The following is a 20,186-nucleotide window of genomic DNA, read 5'->3' on the forward strand; positions in this document are numbered from 1 at the left end:
TAATTCTACACATGTATTTCGACAATTAATGTGCAATAAACACAAGTTTAAACTGTCTTAAAAGATAATAATAATAATCAGTGGAGGATGAAACTTCTCATATGACTATGTAACAGAATGGACTTTAATACATAAATTCTCACTTCTTTTCATGAAAATTTTGTGAATATAATGTCGTAAAACTACATCCTAAATCCTCTCAGTAAATACAATTTCCTTAAATTTATTTTTTTTTAACAAAACTCATTGCAAGTTAGTTTACCGCGCTACATTTGAAAGTGACATCTCGTTTGTTTCCCCACTTACCGGTTGGTGAGTGTCAAACATGTAAAATACATATTGCTTGTAATTATAAGTTATTAATGAGTAACTGAATTATTGAACTACTGTAAGTAAAAACAAAATATAAAAATGACAAATATAGGTGCAGAAGTTGGTCAAAAAATGCGAGTAAGTGTAAAAATAAAATTTATGAACATTTGTTAGGTTATGTTTTGATTTATATAATAATAAGCTAATAACTTTATTAATTTCAGTCTGCTATTAAAGCTAAGCTGTTGGAATTAAATTGCTATGTTGGTAAATAGTAAATAATAACATTATTTCTTTTCATATTCTGTGTTTGTCTGTTTTCCAGATGATGAACTGCCAGACTATGTAATGGTTATGGTAGCCAATAAAAGGACCAAATCGCAAATGAAAGACGATTTACAGCTATTCCTTTCAAATAAAACGGGCACTTTTGTAGATTGGCTGCATATAGTTTTGAAAAAACTCAAAGAAGTAACAGTAACTAACCCCGGTAAGTGGTGACACAAAAACGCTCTTGTACTGATTGCACATTTCTAGAGGTCTATAAAAAGACTGCTAAACGAAAATCTGACGAAGCCCCTAATGTTAGCGTCAAAAAAGAAAAGAAAGACAAGAAAATGGACAAGAAAGTTAAAAAAGAGTCAACTTCAGACAGGACGCCAACAAACGAGGAAATTTTTAAATCATTAACTGATGATTTACCCATAAGTGCAAATAGACTTTCAGAACAGAGGAAAATTATAATAATGAAAGAAAATCAATCCAACAATAATCCGTCAGAACAAGTAATTCATGATAACTTCGATATCCCTCCATTGTCAGAAGTCAACATGTCTACAGAAGAAGAACTTGAAGATATTGAAAAAAAAATTAAAAGCGTTAAAAGTAGATTGGGTTTGTTGGTGGAAAGTGATGAAGAAGATTGCCTTACTCTTAAACCTGAGCCAGGTACTTTGTTTTTGTGTTTTTTAATTAGTAGTACATAAGTACATATTTTTAGATGAATTAATACCCCCAGAATCAGAAAAGAAAAACAAAAAAATTGAATTAGTCAAAACTGCCATTACGGAAGTTGCTCCAAGTACGCAAAAAAAGCCTGAACGCACCAGGATTACATTTAGCAATGAAGAGAGTCAGGGTTTGACCAAACGTAAATCGGTATTAGAAAGATTGGGAAAGCGGAGATCTAGTGAGAATCAAGATACATCACCATTAAAAAAGTCAAGAATTGATTTGTCAGAGTTTAGAAAAGAAGATAGTCTAAGAAATAGGGATCGAGAAGAAGACAAGGAAAAACGACCCAGAAGTAGCATGAGAAGTAAAAGGGATAATGAAAAGTCTAAAGAAGTGTGTATTTTATTATGTTTGTTCTAAAAATTTATATTTTGTTTGTTTGAAGAGTGTCCTCAATAGACTTGGTGTCATGTCCAAGGTATCAATTCCTCCAAAAACACCTGAAGAGCCTGAAGAACCTGTAAGAAATCGAGAAGTACCAAGCATGGTGAAAATTAAACCTAGAGTTATTCCTCCTGATGCCCCACAGCCTAATAAAAATCTGCTGTTAAAAGCGGTAGCTGAAGCGCAAAGGAGCATAGCTCAGACTCCACCAGTGGGACAAAATTTGAAGGTAAGCATACTTTTTTTATAGTTTGAAATAATCAAAATTGTTTGTAGCCTGATGCTTTGTATACAAAAAAATATAAGGAAAAGCTTAAAGATGAACAACTAGTCGGTAAAAAACTACCACAGGTAGAAAAAAATAAAATAAAAAAAATCCTGTCATCTTCAAACGACAAAGACGAAAACTTGGAATACGTCCCAACATCAATAAATAGGTCTCAAGACCCTATTCCAAAGTATGTACCTAGTACTAAAGTCACAAGCGATTCGGAAGAAAGTGTTACCGAAAATGGTAAAGTCAAACAAAAATTCATAGTCACTTTAGATGGTATTGAAAAAACTAAGTACAAGGACCTAGTGAATGAAGAAAATGCAAAACCTTCAATCAAATCAAGACTTGACAAAAAGAAATCGCCATCACCAATTATTTTTGATAATGTTACTACACCAGTTAAGAGTAAGCCAAATATTCCTGATAAGTTGCCTATAGTTCATGCATCACCATCAGTCAAGAATAAGGAAAGATGCAAATATTGGCCGTCCTGTCGTCAAGGTGAAAAATGCGAATTTGTTCACCCCAGCACCAACTGCGAAAAATTCCCACATTGCAAATTTGGTGATAAGTGCTTGTTTTTACATCCAACTTGTAAATTTGGTAGTTCTTGTACAAGGAGGGATTGTGTTTATAGTCACAGTCCAGCATCTAAAGGTCTAGGTAAGCCAAAATTTACAAATTTGTAACTAAGATAGCACACAACCTGTTAATAACTTATGAAATTTTTTTTTCACGAATCAGACTACTTTGACCATCATAATGGCAACAGTAGGACATTATGAAGCATTTGTAATATTTTCTTAAACGTTTTATCGCGATTTCGTTAGTAAGACAATTGTCAAATTATATACACATAACTCGCTTTCCTTCTGAAGGACAATACACATCAATGCATATTTTTCAATAAAGATTTTATTCAAACGATTTTACCAGCTCTCCAATTGAAATAAATATAATACTCCTAGTTTTTTATGTACAATCTGGTATTTCGGTAAACTGAATAAACCGGCTCTGGAATAGTAAAATGTATTAATTCAAATATTGATTCTTTCTTTTTAACTTCCTTGATACACACTAAAAAGTTGACCTGACCTGACCAGGCTAATACGCATTACATGTCAAGGCGGGTTTTCCTGCCAAAAAGTTTACAACTTTTTGTAAATTATTAATTTGATGTCCATAAGATAACACTAACCAAAACGTTGTTGTTACCTAAATTTTGAAGTCCCCAGACAACTTATTTAATTAACCCTCTCATTATTATTACAAAATTAGTCGCGAACCCATTAAGCACCTGTTGTAAACTAACAGTTTTCTTTGTTTTAATGTTGATTATTTGATTTTAATTTTTGATAACTTCATACTGCCATTAACGGCAATCTACCCTTCCAACGTGAGCTAAACAATTGGGTCGTTGGTTGATCATCAAAGAACATTTTTATTGAACAAAAATAAAATTTACAGGCGTTAAATTTACCTTATACTGTAATTAAAAAAAATACATATTACGGACCACAAAACATACAAATTCCTATACTATCTTTTTATAATGAAAGTAAAAGCATTTACTAAAGCTTATTGACACGACCCATATGAGTTTTTTACAGTAACTCATTTGCATGGTTAACAATAAGATACAGATAAAGGAACATCCAATACATTTCAAGTGGGACTTGCTCGATACAATTTTACGTTGTCAATTTTTTTGAGGCTGATAAATTAGATTGTGTTAATATTTCGTAATCACTAAATAAATGTTCGTGTTGTACTAAAAAATGGTTTAGAAATCCATTATCTAGTTTATTAAACAAGTCGTAAATTTTGGCTTTGTTAACTTTATTTATTGGGATAATTCGTCTACTTAATATGATAAATAGAAAATAATAATAATCGACACAGATGGCAAACAGACAAATGGAAACGGAAGGCCTATTGTTTCATACTCACAGAAAATATGAAACTAGCCATTGGTGGACCCTATAATAATACATACTTTCTTACGCTCAGGAAGTAAAAAAATTGCTCGTTTTGTTATGCAAATCAGACACCAAATATAAGACGCAAAAAAAAAGCTTTCAACAATTTTTTCAAAGAATACATCGCAAATTTTGGCGAATTCAGTCAGACAGCAAAATCTTGAAAAAATATACAACTTGAAAATAGAATTAAAAAAAAAAAGAAAGTGAACGAACGAGGAACTAACAGTAAACGACAATAATAAACTGAAAACAGATTCTAAGGTGATTTAATTCACCCGGTTAAATTCAAAAGTCTACTAAAAAGCAGCTTAAAAAATTACAAGTTGTTACTTATTATTTCAAGTAAATACTTTTTCTTATGCATAAAAGACTGAGCATTTACTGGAAGGTTAAGTACAAACTAGAAAGTTTTTAAACTAGTGAGCATCAAGTAGATAGGTACTTATTAGTTAAAACCTATTTTTATACATATGAAAACTTGACCTTTCAGTACCAAGTATTTACTACACTTTATGCATATCAGCCATAAAATAAGCCGTTTTGTGGAAGCAAATCCAAAAATAAAATCACAGCATCCACATGGGAATAACATTGGCCTCCTAAAGGTATATTTTTGAATAAATATTTATTTAATAATTTATTGACAGAAAGTTACAAATTTTGGGAGAGGATAAATAGTGCATTTTATGTGTACTCTGTGAAGTCCAATGTCCTGCCAAAATATCAAAGATATGTGTAAGATATATTGTAAAAAAATCATTTTATAAATTTCATTTTTTATGATAACTTGTATTTATGTTACGAAATTTTAAAATTGCGTCATTAAAAACTTGTTGGGGATCTACAGATCAATTTAGTTGGCGCTTCACCGTAGCACCATATTCTTAAAGTATCCCTAAAATTTTACAGGAATCAATTCCCCAATTTGGTAGATTATTTCTCTAATAAAATCACCACCAGGCAGATGGAAACAAAAAATCGAAATTTTCGTATTTTACAAGCTGTGAAACATGAGACATTCTTCAAAAGGACATTACTACCATATTTCCTTATCACGCACTCCAAAATTTATAAAATTCCAGAATAATTGAGACCGAAAAACCAAAACACAAACCACAATCTTACGTAAAGTACATAACTAAAAAATGCCGAAATTACTTTTTTTTTAATCTGAGTTGTTCTGGATTTTCCACCTACGCTACATTAGCCAGGTAAATATGTAGGCACTCATGCATGTTAGTTTTTAAAAGAACAAACGTATTTTTGATCCCGATTTTATCAGGTCGAATTTTCTTGGACGAATCATCACAAAGTCGATAGTTCTGTAAACTACATACAAATAAAATTAAATACATATATATCTTCATTTTGAACATGAATATTGCTTTCATGAATAGGCTTGCATCTCACACAAGCATAGTAACTATAATTCAAAACCAAAATACAACACGTGAAACTTCATTAGTTTGCGGTTTTTATTGCTTCCTTTCTTATGTATATTTAATTTAGTGAATTTTAGAAATTAAACGATTAATGCTGCTATATTTATTCATTTTTTTTTTTGCAGGCTCCCGAATTGTAGCGCCAACTCCCGCAAAAATGACAGGAGCAACTCTACAGACTTGTAAATTCTTCCCTAACTGTGCAAACGTCAATTGTACATTTTACCATCCCAAGCCTTGTAAATTTGGCAAGTATTGCAAGAACCAAGCAGAATGTAATTTTTCACACACGTTTGTTCCTAATAAAAGTAGTCTAACTTGGAGGTCAAAATAAATATGCTTTGAATATATGGTCATTGTACATAATTTTAAATATTGTTTATAGAAACAGATGAAAAATTTACTATTGCATATTTCATGGTTTTCTCTATTATGTCCATTGTGTGAGTAGGGATGTATTATTACACTTGCTAGAACATTAAAAAAAATACTGTATTAAATAAATAATTTAATTGAATTATTTGTTATCACATTCTTTTACTGTTTGTCCTAGAAGTTTTATTTTTAAAGCTTCTAACTGTGCAGCATTACCATTGCTGACAGCAGTTTCCTTTGTTTGATTCAATATTTGTTCTGTTTCTAAGGATCTTCTAATTAAAGCATCTCTTCTGAAAGTTTGTGATCTACTAAAACAACGGTTTAAAACTTAAAGAAAAATATTTGGGATAATTACGTTATTGCTATATACTGCAAACCCATGCCTATTAACGAAAAAACAATACAGAAAAATATAATAGCTTCATTGGATAATCTTGGAATTCCATCTATTCCATAATATGGATGTTGTCTATAATATTCATCACGTGCCTTGTCTCTATTAGCCCAAAAGTGTGGATCACTATATGGGCTAAAAGAATTCGTTAGTTTAATATAATGCACTACAAACCACTCACTTGCGAGTTCTTGGTTCATAATAATATCTTTCAGTTTGATAGTGTTTTGCTGCATGTGGGTGATCCTGTGATAAACCCAAGTCATAATCTCGTCGACTTTCAGGTTTGCCTAATACTTTATAGGCTTCGTTAATTTGCTGAAACTTGGCATGCGATTGCTTACTCTTATTGACATCTGGATGATGCTAGATTTGAATTAAAATCTTTTAGTTGCTGCTTTTTAGATCTTCAACACTTACCTGCTTTGAAAGTTTGATGAAAGCGCTCTTTATTTCTTTAGGTGAACAATTTTTTGATAACTTTAACACTTCATAATGTGTTTGGTACAATCTTTTATTGTTAATATAAAAAGAGAAAAGCTTAGTAGTGATTTAATAATAACAATATAACCTCACTTTTAGTATTTTACTATTATATAAATCGTCATACCTGCAAAAACTGTGTAAGGTATTAAATTTCGTTGTCACTTTTGAGACATCACTGCAAATTTTGTAAGACATTATCCAAATAGTGAGTTATGGTTTACATATTGGAGATGAATATTTTGGTGAATTAATAATTTGACATTCGTAGAATGACGTAACAAAACATCAATTTTTCTGCCAAAGGTCGAACTCAAGGTCATTTCGCACAATCAATAACAGCGGGAATTTAAATGTTTGTAAATTTTATAAGCAACAGATGAAAGTTGTGGAAAACTGTATATAGTGAAGATAAACTTGATTTCCAATCTGAACTAGGTGGTAACTTACTCCGTTTCGGTTCAATTCTATATTCATTTCCTTATTTAAGTATGCCAAGCAATTGTAATGAATCGTCGTAGATAAAATTTCAAACGTAATACGTGAATGTACTCGTTATTTTCATATTAATTTATGATAGTTACAACTGAAATAACCATAAGAAAAGTAAAACAACGTTTATCAAAATATTCTCTCCAAAAATGTGTGATATGTAGGACGATTCTAGACCAAATATAGCGACTTTAGTGCAAATTATCAACAAATAGTCATTATTAATGACGATCAAACGGATACAGCCAATTATTGCAATCTTCATACTCACTCACCTTTAAATGTGACACCCAGTACAGCCACAATTCGGCCCCAATCATGAATATGAAAACACATGACTTATCCGTCTCCAGTGATAAAAATGGAGTCACTCACCGTGGGGTCTCCACCCCTAGCCCACTCCTTGTCAATCAGCGGTTCTAACTCATGGCATCGTCTTCGGCGCGATCTCTTGAAGACGTTGTCGAGTTATCTGAAATCGCTCTAGGTGTACAGTTTGGGATGTACTAAAGTACTACCCGTCCACAGCCTCCTCAGAAGGAGCACAACCACAGGTAAAGTGGAGAGGACACCTCCACGTCTATACATCACTGTATTTCCTCCAGAAACCGGATTAATCTCCCAACTTAACCATTAAATGTATTCTCTGCTGTATTCGATTGCTACCTCCGGCACCACCGGTCGGTCAACAGCCAGGACACCCCTTTCATGACTTTCGCCAACCTACTGTGTAATGGACTAAAGGTGCTCCACGTGAGTACGCCCTCATGGTACCTACGCGTCACCACCACTCTTATGACCAGATTCACCCTAACCTGCCACCTTCTCTTTTAACACCTTAACAACCAACTTTAATAATTAAAACTGATTGATTTTGTGGCCTTTAAGACCTGCACTAAAAATTCCGCTTACGGACGTCAATTCATTTTAAGTACCATGTACAACGTAAGATCTACAATTGCACCTCAATTTTCAACTTTACAACAAGATGCCCTAAACAAATTGTAATCAGCGAATTGTACTTACTACTTCAAAGACAAACTTTCTTGAAATTGTCATAAAACATCAACAAAAGGATTCAGGGATTACAAAAAATTAACTAGAACGTGTTTGATCATCTTCTGCTGACGGTTAGCGACATTATGTCAAAAACTTGCTTATTTATCATTAGACCAGCTATTGTACTGCAGAGAAATCGAAGTGATGATGTTCTCCAACTTTTTCTAACTTTTGCTTTGTTCTTCACTTTGTGGGAAAGCAGAGAAAAATGTTGTGCCTCGGTGGGATTCGAACCCACGTCTCCAAGCAATCCGGGCTGGTATGCTAACCGCTACACCACGAGACGACTTATCTTTACTCTGCTTTACCCGCGTGTTATTGTGCCGCCACAACTTCTTTCCATTGAGTCCCCCAGTTCTTTCTTACACTGTTGGCAGTTTGATCATTCTAGGTTTTTTTTGACCTTCCACATGCCTTCTTACTTATACCTACTCTTACTAAATAAGCATAATAAATACTTTTCAGAAATAAACTTCATTTTATGTATAGATAATCTCAAGAAAGGTTCGCCTAATTGAATTGGAACTTGAACAGTATAATAAGAGTACCTATAATTTTGATACTTCATGCAAAGGAGCTCACATTCAAAATCTTTGGATTTTATAATAAATCGTATTATAAATGATGAATGTTTCCAGTTTTATTTTAGCAAAATATAATCATATTCATTATTCTTTTTCTACAGTTACCTAATTAAAAATAGAAGTTCCATCACAAATAATTACTTTTTAAAATTAAATTTCAAATTAGGTTTCAATTTCAGCGATGGATTAAGGCATGAGAATCTAATGCTATACCTACATCCTACAATGAAATATAAATCAAAGGAAATCCAAGACATGTGGAATTTAATACATGTAAAACACGGTCCAATCAATGGAACAAAACTATTTTCTCTTGAACGGCTTTTGAATATTAAAAAACATGATATTGAATTTTTCAACAGAAAAGGAAAATATTTAGCAATATTGTATTATTGCTCTGCATGAAAGTATTCAATTCCAAGCCCATCTCATTGTTCACATTGAAATTCACATTTTACAATTAAATGCATATAGTCCCCATCTAAAATTATATTCCATGTTTTCACGGTAACCATGAAAATTTTATGCAAAGAAAACTGTGCTTATCAAAAAAATTCAAACTAGTTAAGTATATTAATAAATTTCCTTCTATTTAAAAGCGTATAAAAAAGAGTTCCGTTTTGCATTCCTTTACATGTAAGTAAAGAGCGTATTTTAGGCTAAAAAAATCCAAAATAGGCGATAAAAGCGAGAGGTTTTGGCCCGGAAAATGGGAAAAAGGCGCTTTAGGCGAGTTTTAGGAAAAATAAATTTTACACAACGTCCGATTTTTTTTAGATCTATTTTGTTATTTTACATAATCAGCGATCCTAACCTTCGTTAAAATTTGCATAACAAAGTAGATATTTTTCTAAATTTTCGGCAGAATTTTTTTTTCTTTTGATTGTTTAGACATTTTTATACCTAGAGAAGGATCTCTCAACATCACACGGCGTTAAAAGAGAACATTCAAAATTAGAAATTTCAGTGGGTTTCATTTTTAAATATTTTTCTACATTTTCACCTTGTAATACTTTGCTGTCAAATTTAATTAAATTAAAGGGAAAAATTAAGAAAATGGAAGAATAACAAGGGAAGGAAAGAAGAGTACCTAAAAGCAAGAGAGAATTATAGGAGAAAATGAGAAGAAAGAAAAAGAGAAAAACGAGAAGAAGAAGAGAAGACAATAAAGTCCCTGAAAACAGAAGAGCAAGTATGGACATATATAAAGAAGGAACGGAGAAGGAAGACTGAAGTCAGCGGGAAAATCAAAATACATGAATGGAAAACACACTTTATGGAATTATTGGGAGGTTGTGAGGAAAAATGCTGCAAAATAAATAAAGGAATCACAACGACGGAAGAAATGTGGAGAGGTTCGGAAATAACAAAAGATGAAATAGGAAGACAGATTGAAAGACTGAAAAGAAGAAAGGCACCAGGAGGGGATGGAATGCAGAACGAAGCGTGGATGTTCGGGACAGAAGGAGTGAAAGAAAAGATATGGGAAGTGGTAAATGGAGTTTGGAAGGGAAAAGGGTTTCCTCGGCAGTGGAGAGAAGGTATAATAATCCCATTATTTAAAAATGGGCAAAAAAGTGATGTGAAAAACTACCGAGGGATTACCTTGCTTAATACGGGGTACAAGATATATGCAATGATACTCGATGAGAGGTTACGAAAGGAGATGGAAGCAAGGGGTATGTTACCAGACGGTCAGGCAGGGTTTAGGAAAGAAAGAGGTACTATGGACAATGTGTACATCCTGCGGCATTTAGTGGGAAGAGAAATAAGCAAAGAGGGTGGACGAATGTACCCATTGTTCATAGATTTCAAAGCAGCGTTTGATAGCGTGAATAGAGAGAAAATGTGGGAGTATTTGAGGAGAAAGGGAGTAGATGCATACTTGGTAACGAAAATGGAAGAAATATATGAAGAAACAGTAAATACGGTGAGAGTGAATGGAATAGAGAGTGAGAGTTTTTATACAAATAGAGGAGTGAGACAAGGATGCCCACTCAGCCCCGCAATGTTCGCAGCTTATCTAGGAGATATAGATGAAATGTTCAGAAAAGCACAGACAGGAGGGGTGGTAGTCGGCAAAGAGAAAGTGTGGCCGTTGGCGTACGCAGATGATTTGGTGATTGTGGCAAAGAGAAAGTGTGGCCGTTGGCGTACGCAGATGATTTGGTGATTGCGGCAAAGAAAAGAGAAGAAATGAAAGCAATGATTAAAAGTTTGGAGAAGTATATAAAAAAAAAGGAATTGGAAGTGAATGTGGAAAAAACAAAGATGGTGGTGTTTGGGAAGAAAATAAGAAAGGAGAAGGAAGAGTGGGCATGGAGAGGGAAGAACATTAAACAGGTGAAAGAATTCCAGTATTTAGGATATACATTAAAGAGCAATAACTCAGATAGAGCTCATATTCAAGAAATGGTCCAAAAAGTAAACAAAGTGATAGGAATAGTATGGGGAATAGGAGAGAGAAAATTTGGACATGATTATAAGAAAAGAATGAAGTTGTTTGACAGTTTGATCAAAAGTGTATTTATGTACGGAGCTGAGATTTGGGGATGGAGGGAATATGAAGAAATAGAGAGAGTGCAAGAAAAATACTGGAAATGGACATAGGGATTGGAAAAGTATACGCTGGGGTATACATAGTGAGAGAAGAAACAAAAAGGGAGAAAATGAGAGTGGAAGCGGGTAAAAGGGCGGTTGGATTTGAAGAGAAGTTCAGTGAGAGAGGTGATTGCAAGATATTGCAAGAATATTGGAAAGAAATAAGAAAGGAAGGGGGAAAACATGTTTGGAACGAAAGGGACAAGTATTATGAAGGAAAGGGATATGCATGTGAAAAAATAGAGAGAATGAGAGAAATGGGAAGGAGTATGAAAGAAGAACTGAGTGTAAGAGATAAGGATATAGATAAGCAAGAACGTAGATCGAGAATATCGGAGTCTAGATATAATGCAGACTATAGAAAAATAGTAAAGGATGAAGTACCAAAGTACATAGAGAGAGATAGTATAAAGGAGAAAAGAATATGGAAAAGGAGAGAAAGAGAATAATTTTTGGATGGATGAAACTGACAGAAGGTGTAGGATATGTTGAAGAGAGGGAGAAACAATAGAGCATATGCTGGAAGGATGTGAAGGATTGAGAGAATCGGAGAAAAGTAGGGAAGAAGTGCTAAACGAGGATGGAAGAGGACTGGACTAGATGAAAGAAGTATGGAAGATAAGGGAACTATGGCAAGGGGTGGGCAAGCAGAAAGAATAGAATATTTATTATATAACACTCGAATTTTTATTTTATTTTATTTTATTTATTTTATTGTTATTGATTTATCTGATGTAGATTAAGTTAATTTGTACCCACCCCTACTAGGAATATTATTAAACCTATAAGGCAAATAATAAATTACTACTACTACCTACTTTCTCCGGGGTAATAATACAATTGCTCTACTAATACATATAATATGTCCACAGACTGACTTAAGTTCAACCCAATGCTCTAATCTAATACTTGTTTTTAAGATGGTAAAATGGGTTTTATGTAAGCCAAATTATGTTTGATATGCTTTTGTTGGAAATATTATTAAGCACTGGTGATGCATTTCGACACTGTGGGGTCAAATTCCACAATAACCTAAAATGTTCCATTTAATTTAGTCTTACGCTTTAATATTATAAATAGCAATAAACAAACCTTTTTTAAATATATTACTATTTATATCGTCAAAATGATCGCAATAATATAACTATTACCGTTTCAATTCATAAACCCGATCTTGTAAGAACTGGTTCTGGAGACAATGGACAATCCGGTAAGGCGTCCCAGAAGTCTTAGATCCTCAAATGAACTTTAAGAAATACTTTCTTTACGTTAGAAATTAAACCATTGACATCTTTATACCTATTGATTTCGATTTATATACAACTTTCATACATTTGCCTACTACCAAAATCAAAAGGCCTTTGCCCCAGAATCTGCTCTTTACACATAACAATAGTTCCTGCTTCGACGCGTGGAAAGGACTTTGCCTTTTGCGAAATGAAATACATCCAACCTTGAACGTGTAAACAAATGCAGTTCACGAAAAAATGAGCTCTATGCATAGAAAAAACAGGTTTGACACGATTGAGACACACACTACGTTCATGTTAGTTAGCATGATGGAGATGGAGGTAGGTATATTTGACCCCCAGACGTTTTACTTACATTATTTTTGTTTTCTGTAGCGCAAAATGTTGCCAAGCATTAATTCTGTTATTCTGTAGTGAATGTTGACCAAGCTGGCGTGCGAAATGTCTAGTATTTCTCATTTTTAGGCTTCTTATTTGTTTTCTGTAGCATTCATCTTATAGGAACACTCTATAAACCTAATTTTCTAAAAATCATAAAGTTTTGTGTGGAACATAATAATTTTGATTTTCCCGCTTCCTTGCTTAAAATCAGTTGTACATCAAAACAATTATTATTTGTAGTACACAAATTTTTAAATTTTGATGTGTCACTACAATTGAAGCACAAATTAATGCAGTTTATACAAACTGAAGAAGTCGCCTCTGCTTATATATTATATTCTGAGTTTTTGAAAATCAACTTTTACTACGAAGTCTACATCATTCAAGTTCCGCTTATAATAGTCCTTAATGATGTCATACTTTCTTCACTCTAACAACGAACGTCGCAGTCTGGTCACTAAAAATATGAGTTGTAGTATAATTTGTTCTATAGAACTAACTATTTGTGTCTTTTGATGTTATCTTTTCAGTTTCACATAAAGATTTTTTGTGCATTGGACACAAACTTTCAAATTGACGGTAATGTAACAGGACGAAAATTCCATCAAACACAAATGTTCAAAAACCATCACTATCTTTGATCGTTTGTTTTTGTGTCTCGGTACCTACTTTATTATCGCTTATCGCACATCTAAAATTTACGTATGCTAACTTCATTCATAAGGCAACATATCTTTAAAGCGTAGAACAATTAAAAACCATTTATAAAACGTATGATGTTATATTTAGAGGTTCATTAGTTAACCATTAAGTAATTGATTTATTTGTCAATCTCGAAAATACTAATTATAATGGTTTTAAAAATTATCTACATTCTTATCTGGACTGCATATCATAAATTAAGTAATTATAATTAAATTCTGATATGTTGCTTGATGCGCTTCGATCCCCAAAACGAACTTTCAGTTGATGGTGTGGGTATTCCTGGTACCACGTGATTGTTCTTGTTGTACACAATTTTATTAGTTTGTTACCTAATTTTTTTTTTTGAGAAACTGCAACATTGAATGATCAGTGTAAGCCTCTGCAGTTGGTAAATTAAGGAATTCTGCTAGTTTTCTTCGACTTTTTAGGCTTATATCTTTCATTACTTCTTTTCAAAAAATATTTTAGAAATTTGGAAATATCGATATTTTCTTCAATAAACAGTGTTGATTTTAGCGTGGAAACTAGCAGAACTTTTTAGTGAGTTAGATTTTTCCACGAAATCTCCATTACTGTTGTTTTAGATGCTTCTGTTGTAATCTCTAATGGTCTTCTTCTTGCATATACTTAAAGCATTAGGTAGTAAAGATTCAACAGAATAAAAATTAAACTGTTTTCTCTAAAACAGAATTAGGTACTACTATTAGTACTAAAATCTTACAAGTCAAAGTTTCTTGTGCGATTGAGGCAATAAAAACAACTACAATGTTAATCTGCGAGTGGTTTAATATGTAGATTTAAGATACAACTGGTAAGATAAGAATACTGATTTTCAACTTATGTATCGGGACCATCTGAGAGTTTCTGGTTTACTTTTTTCTACTACTTCAAATAAAAATTCAGATAGATTGAGTTGCAGAAATATACTTAGTACAGAATCTTCAGCTTGTATTAGCATAAAAAAGTAGATTTACAGCTATTGGACCATTGAAAATGGGTGCCTCTAGCTATACCTGTTACTCTACTTTGACTGAAACAACTAATTATAGTAGTTTTAGAGTTTCATGGCAGATATGAAGGAATTCAAATCTCTTTTCCAAAAAGCATCCTAATAAGTTTAGTTTGACAGGAAAATATGAAAGTATTGATTAATAATAATTCAATATCTATATTAACCAAATTATTATCGTCAATAATTCCATATTGATTTCTCGTAAATTGTAACTAGATAGTTACACACTGCATACGTAAAAACCGCATGCACTACCTGAAATAGCCAAAACTTGTTCGAACTGATCCTTAGAAAATCTGTAACTAATGTGAACATTTTTACATTTAAGATTAAATCATATATCAAGTTTTTATACATAGATATTCTTCTTTGTTTATATATGTCATCTATTTTGACCTTTTTAAAGTTAATGACTCAATACGTTTACTAATTGAGTACAAACTTTTGAGAAAGGCAAAATACAGAAAAACTGTCTATGATTAAAAATTAATAGCATGACATTTTTGATTTAATAGAAATCTCGTTATGACTGATCTGCAATTTTTTATCCGTTTTGGAACTAAGCAGACACCATGATGTAATTTGTATATAAAAACTAAACAATGTAATAAAGAAATCTGACACCAAATTACTGTTGAATTGATTAAAGGATCAACCATGATCAAATTTTGAAATTTATGCATATTCTCATTCCATATTGAACTTTTTGTGAACTGATAAGTAGCTGAAAATTTTTAGGGCTAGCTCTTGACAAACAGATAAACAGAAAACTATGTTTAGTTTACTTGGACCGGTTTCTATCAGAGGTTATGGTCTATGGTCGTGTTGGACGGTTAGATGTAGTCAGCGTTATTAGGCTCAAATTTTTTATTATTCAGTTAACGATTTGGAGGAGTCGGAATGTTCTGGCTGTATTTTTTCTTCACAACAAATACTCATCTTCAAATGCTAGATTTGTTGATGGTTCAGAAAAATTGCAAACTTTTTATCCCCTTTGGTAATTAGGGGTTGTTCTTTTCCAGTCTGTATCGGTTGCCAGAATAGGTATTCCTTATTCAGTAAATCGATCGTTGGCTCTTATAGGCTATCAAACACTGCAAGTTGTCCCACTGTGCCGTTTAACAATAACGTATACAGAAACTTTACTTTTGTATCACTAGTCACCTCATTCATACATCTCATTACTTCGTTAGTATAGTCAAGATAACGAATAGCCTATTTACTAAAAGTTGTGACGGATCATTGTGAATAAAAATAATTAATAAAAAAAAAAATGTTTACTGCAAGGTGACTTAAAAATCGCCTTTGATGCATCGTCTGCACCATGTTAAAATAACGAATGTGATTTACGATGTATTAAATTTGCTTTAATAATAATTCCAGTCTGTCGGTATGCCATAGAGTTTCGATTGCTACACGATGTTCCTTAGGAGTAGGTAAACAGTAAAATAATGCATTATACAAAGTACGAATTTTCACATTCGTTAGTTTAATGTGGAACCGACGACATGTGAAATGTCTTGGCAGAGTAATTACTATCCGTCGGCAATGACGCGATCTAGAAATATCAGTGTAAAGTCTGTAATAACTCGAGAACTGCATGTACTTATCATAGGAATTTTTGATACTCTAATAAATTTCTTAGGAAACTGACGCACCCCAAATATCATTTGTAATAATATAATCTCTGAGTATCCAGTAGAGAGAAGATAATCTGTATACAGTTTGCTCCGAAAGTTTTGTGTCCCTCTCGCTTTTCTATCACACGGTGAACCCGTGCTTGAAATATTTAAGGACGCTATTATCTCTTCAGGATATAATTATGTTTTACATAACGTGCGCACTCTTACATTACTGTTGTTAAATATGAAGTTATAAAAACACGAATTAATTGTTACCCAACGACAACATCATAATCAATTTAAGTATCATCAATTTTTTTTACCTACAAAGATAAGTTTACTGACCCAACCAACGTCACAAAGCAGTAAACATAATTTCTGTGAAGATGGAGCTAAAAAAATGACTGAACAACACACAAGTTTTTTAACATACAATTGATCTCGTAGATTAAATGACGTTTGAATAGGACTGACTACATTGCTGCAACATGTAACAAACAAATGAATGGAATCAACTGGAATATATTTTATTTATTTAAAACACATTTTATACACCACATAATAGGTATTATAGTGAGCAAATCCATGTAAATGTTGTAAATCTATAAATACTGTTGAACAAATAACATTAGGATGCGTTTGAACAATAATACAACCTACGTATTCCAAAAAGAATACATTAAAAGTACACAATTACCCACAGCAGATAATTATCACACATATAACATTATTTACCACTCAGGGCAGACACTCAAGCACATTTAATGAAAACGCAGAACTTAGAGAGGAATGTCATTGTTAAGAAGTATGTAGATACAAAATGGTAGTTCTAAACATTCAAGAAACAAATTAGAATTAAAATTTTCCCATTGACAAAACCGGAGTAAACTCTAAGGAGCGTTTACATATTACTATTTAAAGAAGGTACACTTAGTTCGTTTGAGTAATATATCTAATATAATTGAGTAAACTTGGTTTGTTTATAGGTACAGTGGAGTTGATTAAGTGTTACGTTTCCGTTTTCTTGTTCCAGTGCAGCTAATGTAAATAGTACCGACGAAATACTCACGATTAATTAAGATCACTGACTGGCTCACAACAATATCACAATCACCACAGATTTTTAGTTCAAGCCGTGGGAATTTACGTTAAACCAAGTTTACTCTAAGTTAGTAGTTTTTATGCAGATTTGATATTCAAAATTTTAGCCGCCAGTTTACACTAATTAAAAATTTGTTAATACTTTGTTTTAAATGCAAACGTGAAATATATATGGTTCGATGATTTTCGTCATTTGTCTAGTCTATGTAAAACTTTCTCGAAAACCCAATTTTCGTATCGAACCAAACTTGTTCCATAATTGACAGCAAAAGCAAGAATCGCAAAACCGCGAAAAAATGGGTTTCCAAGTGGAACCAACATTTTTCAAATGGAGAGTCTGCTATTAGTATGAATCCAAGATTCAAAAAGCAAAAATTTTATGGATGTTACAAAAACCAGAGAACTTTTCTGTATATTATTTTACGTTCGCATCTAATTGTTATGCCACGATTGTTTGTGCGGTTTCAAAATTCCTCTAGGCAGTGTCTCCGCCCGAAGAACTAAAATCGACTTATATTCTCTGAGTGTAGACGGTAATGGCAGCGTGAGGTATCTCAGGAGTAAAGATTACTTCGCCATCAATTCGGTAATCTTCATAATTCAACGAGTATATGCACTCGAAACCCAGCTTTTTTAAAGCTCTTGCTGTAAAGTGACTGGTACAATCTGCAGTCATTATACCACAACCCTGTTCACGAGCAAGGTCTCTGTAACATAAAGATATAAATCAACAAGCAGGTCGTAAAAGTGAAACAGTAAAAACCTAATAGTTCGCCAGAAAATTACCAGATAAAAGCTTTTTAATTGTTAATTTCATGGCTTCCGCCGAGGACTAGTCTTTTTGTTGTAGTTAGGGAAAGACTCAAGCACAGCTACATTAATCTGTTGTCTGGCGGATCTGTGCGGAGAGCACTAAATTATAGAGACCCTTTTTAAGGCATCTGCGTTTGCTCTAAATTATAGTAAGTCGTAAACACTCCGAAATTGTAATACATTCCAAGTTGATGCGTGATGATGAAACACTGCACGATATACACAACTAGAAGAAAAATTTACTTATGACGTTTTTATTTTCTTTATTATTTAACAAAATACCTACAGTTTTATTTAAACTATATTTTGTACATTATAGACTTTTATCACAACATTGCATTTTATTTAAAAACAAAACAATAATACTCGTATTCCAAAACGAATACAAAAACGATACACAATTAGATTTGTGGCAAGCAAATGTTATTTTTATTGTCAGTTACAAAAAGGAATGATTGTAAAGAAGTAGAAATACATAGACCATAATACCAGGAAATATTGTACTCCATTAGGGAAAAAAAGTCTAGTGCTTTAGGACAAGTGTTTTTAAATTCTTTGGGCGTAAACAGTAACAGCTTCATGAGGCTTCTCAGGTGTAAACACAACTTCGCCATTAACCTTGTAATCTTCATATTTCAAGGAATAAACGCATTCAAAACTGAGTCTTTTCAAAGCCTTGGCCGTAAAGTGACTTGTGCAATCTGCGGTCATTAAGCCACAACTTAGCTCTTTAGCCATATCTCTGTAAAATAACAAAACATAAAAATAAATTATAAACTAAAACAAAAGGTAAAACAAACAAAAAATATTTTTAACACAAATTGTTTATAGAAACCTATCAGCTGAAGAGTTTCATACTAAAATATATTAATAAAAATAAAATAAATGATAACCAAAAAAAATCAAATGTACATATGTTCCGCTAGTCCGTAAATGGCAAAAGAGTGTTACATTGTGTGGACAGATAAAATCTTTATATTCAGTCCACCAAACAACATTTTACTCCAATAATTACTTTTACATCTTTTTTAAATTAAAATTACTAAAGTTTATATTATTTATAACACCTTATTATAATTCGTTGGCCGTATAAATATAAATATTATTAATTTCTCAATAATAATAATTAGCATTTGAAGCGGATGCTTATCTCGATGATACATGAAACTTGTCTGGCAAGGGATATCTTCTGTTATAACGTTATTATTTTCGCAACATCGAAAATTTCAACCCTGTCAATACGTTTCAGCGACGACGCTGTCATCTTCGCATTCTGAACTATTTTGTTGAAATTGTCGATTTCACCGAGATACTAAATAACATATTTGTGTCTGTGTCAGCGCAGAAAGTAATCATTCTGAAGGTTGTATTTTTTTAGTATTGTAATAGTTATATTTAAAAGCACTCTGTAGAAAGGTTAATTTTTTTTTGCTTTGAAAATGTTATCCACGTGTGTAAAACTACGCGATATTCCGTTTAAACAATTGTTTTTACTTTCAGCAAAACTGCATAAACTGAGCAAAAGAAAAAAAAAAGATTTACGCCCTGTCATGTTCTATTTGCCAACTATCAAATGCACATGTGAGTAATCGTTAAATTCAGAATTTGTAAGTGCTTGCGATTTGCCGCGTACTCTTCACTCAACGCAATTTTCATGCACAACCATGAATAAGGGAACAAAAGAAATAAAAAAAAATTGAAAAAAAATCCAGCTTCTTACGATCCTATCTCATTATTGTAATGAGTTCGCGTTCGTCTCCGAATTCCAGTTTAAGGTCAGGCCACAGCAAATCTTTCCGAGAAAATTCAAGAGCGTTCGAAAATTCGTGCAGCTGTTTTTCATCTTATTCCAATTACCATCCGAGATGAAATGGAAGTTTAACAAAGAGACTCTAACAAGATT

At 32.7% G+C, this 20,186-nt stretch overlaps 3 protein-coding genes across 7 annotated transcripts in view; 1 reads left to right on the plus strand and 2 right to left on the minus strand.

Moving 5' to 3' along the window:
• Window positions 1-307: 307 nt before the first annotated feature.
• On the plus strand, window positions 308-5,935 carry LOC135131388 (zinc finger CCCH domain-containing protein 14-like). Of its 2 annotated transcripts, none has more exons than XM_064059083.1 (8): window positions 308-450; window positions 537-579; window positions 638-802; window positions 850-1,260; window positions 1,313-1,659; window positions 1,712-1,939; window positions 1,987-2,647; window positions 5,534-5,935. In XM_064059083.1, the coding sequence occupies exons 1-8, from the start codon at window positions 412-414 to the stop codon at window positions 5,740-5,742; spliced, it is 2,103 nt and encodes a 700-aa protein (XP_063915153.1). In that variant the 5' UTR covers window positions 308-411; the 3' UTR covers window positions 5,743-5,935. The 2 variants fall into 2 exon arrangements, with proteins under 2 accessions (XP_063915153.1, XP_063915164.1); XM_064059094.1 differs by having other exon boundaries at window positions 1,331-1,659.
• On the minus strand, window positions 5,904-6,954 carry LOC135131389 (dnaJ-like protein 60). Of its 2 annotated transcripts, none has more exons than XM_064059122.1 (5): window positions 6,791-6,954; window positions 6,601-6,691; window positions 6,362-6,546; window positions 6,142-6,315; window positions 5,904-6,091 (listed from the first exon to the last, which is right to left on the minus strand). In XM_064059122.1, exons 1-5 carry the CDS (start codon window positions 6,859-6,861, stop codon window positions 5,926-5,928), a joined length of 687 nt encoding a protein of 228 aa, XP_063915192.1. In that variant the 5' UTR covers window positions 6,862-6,954; the 3' UTR covers window positions 5,904-5,925. The 2 variants fall into 2 exon arrangements, with proteins under 2 accessions (XP_063915192.1, XP_063915180.1); XM_064059110.1 differs by having other exon boundaries at window positions 5,904-6,094.
• Window positions 6,955-16,880: 9,926 nt separating this feature from the next.
• LOC135131392 (arylalkylamine N-acetyltransferase 1-like) overlaps window positions 16,881-20,186 on the minus strand; it is a 40,514-nt gene continuing 37,208 nt past the window's right edge. For 2 of the 3 annotated variants that reach the window (XM_064059151.1, XM_064059137.1), the window contains exon 3: window positions 18,522-19,025. In XM_064059151.1, the coding sequence (XP_063915221.1) occupies window positions 18,830-19,025 (196 nt within the window). In that variant the 3' untranslated portion in view covers window positions 18,522-18,829. Of the gene's footprint in view, window positions 18,178-18,521; window positions 19,026-20,186 lie in introns of those variants that run through there. The other variant, XM_064059144.1, reaches the window with a different exon arrangement.

The sequence above is a fragment of the Zophobas morio genome, unplaced genomic scaffold, assembly GCF_036711695.1.
Source record: "Zophobas morio isolate AGI-343-1 ecotype UQ-CSIRO unplaced genomic scaffold, CSIRO_AGI_Zmor_V1 ptg000002l, whole genome shotgun sequence".
NCBI lineage: Eukaryota > Metazoa > Arthropoda > Insecta > Coleoptera > Tenebrionidae > Zophobas > Zophobas morio.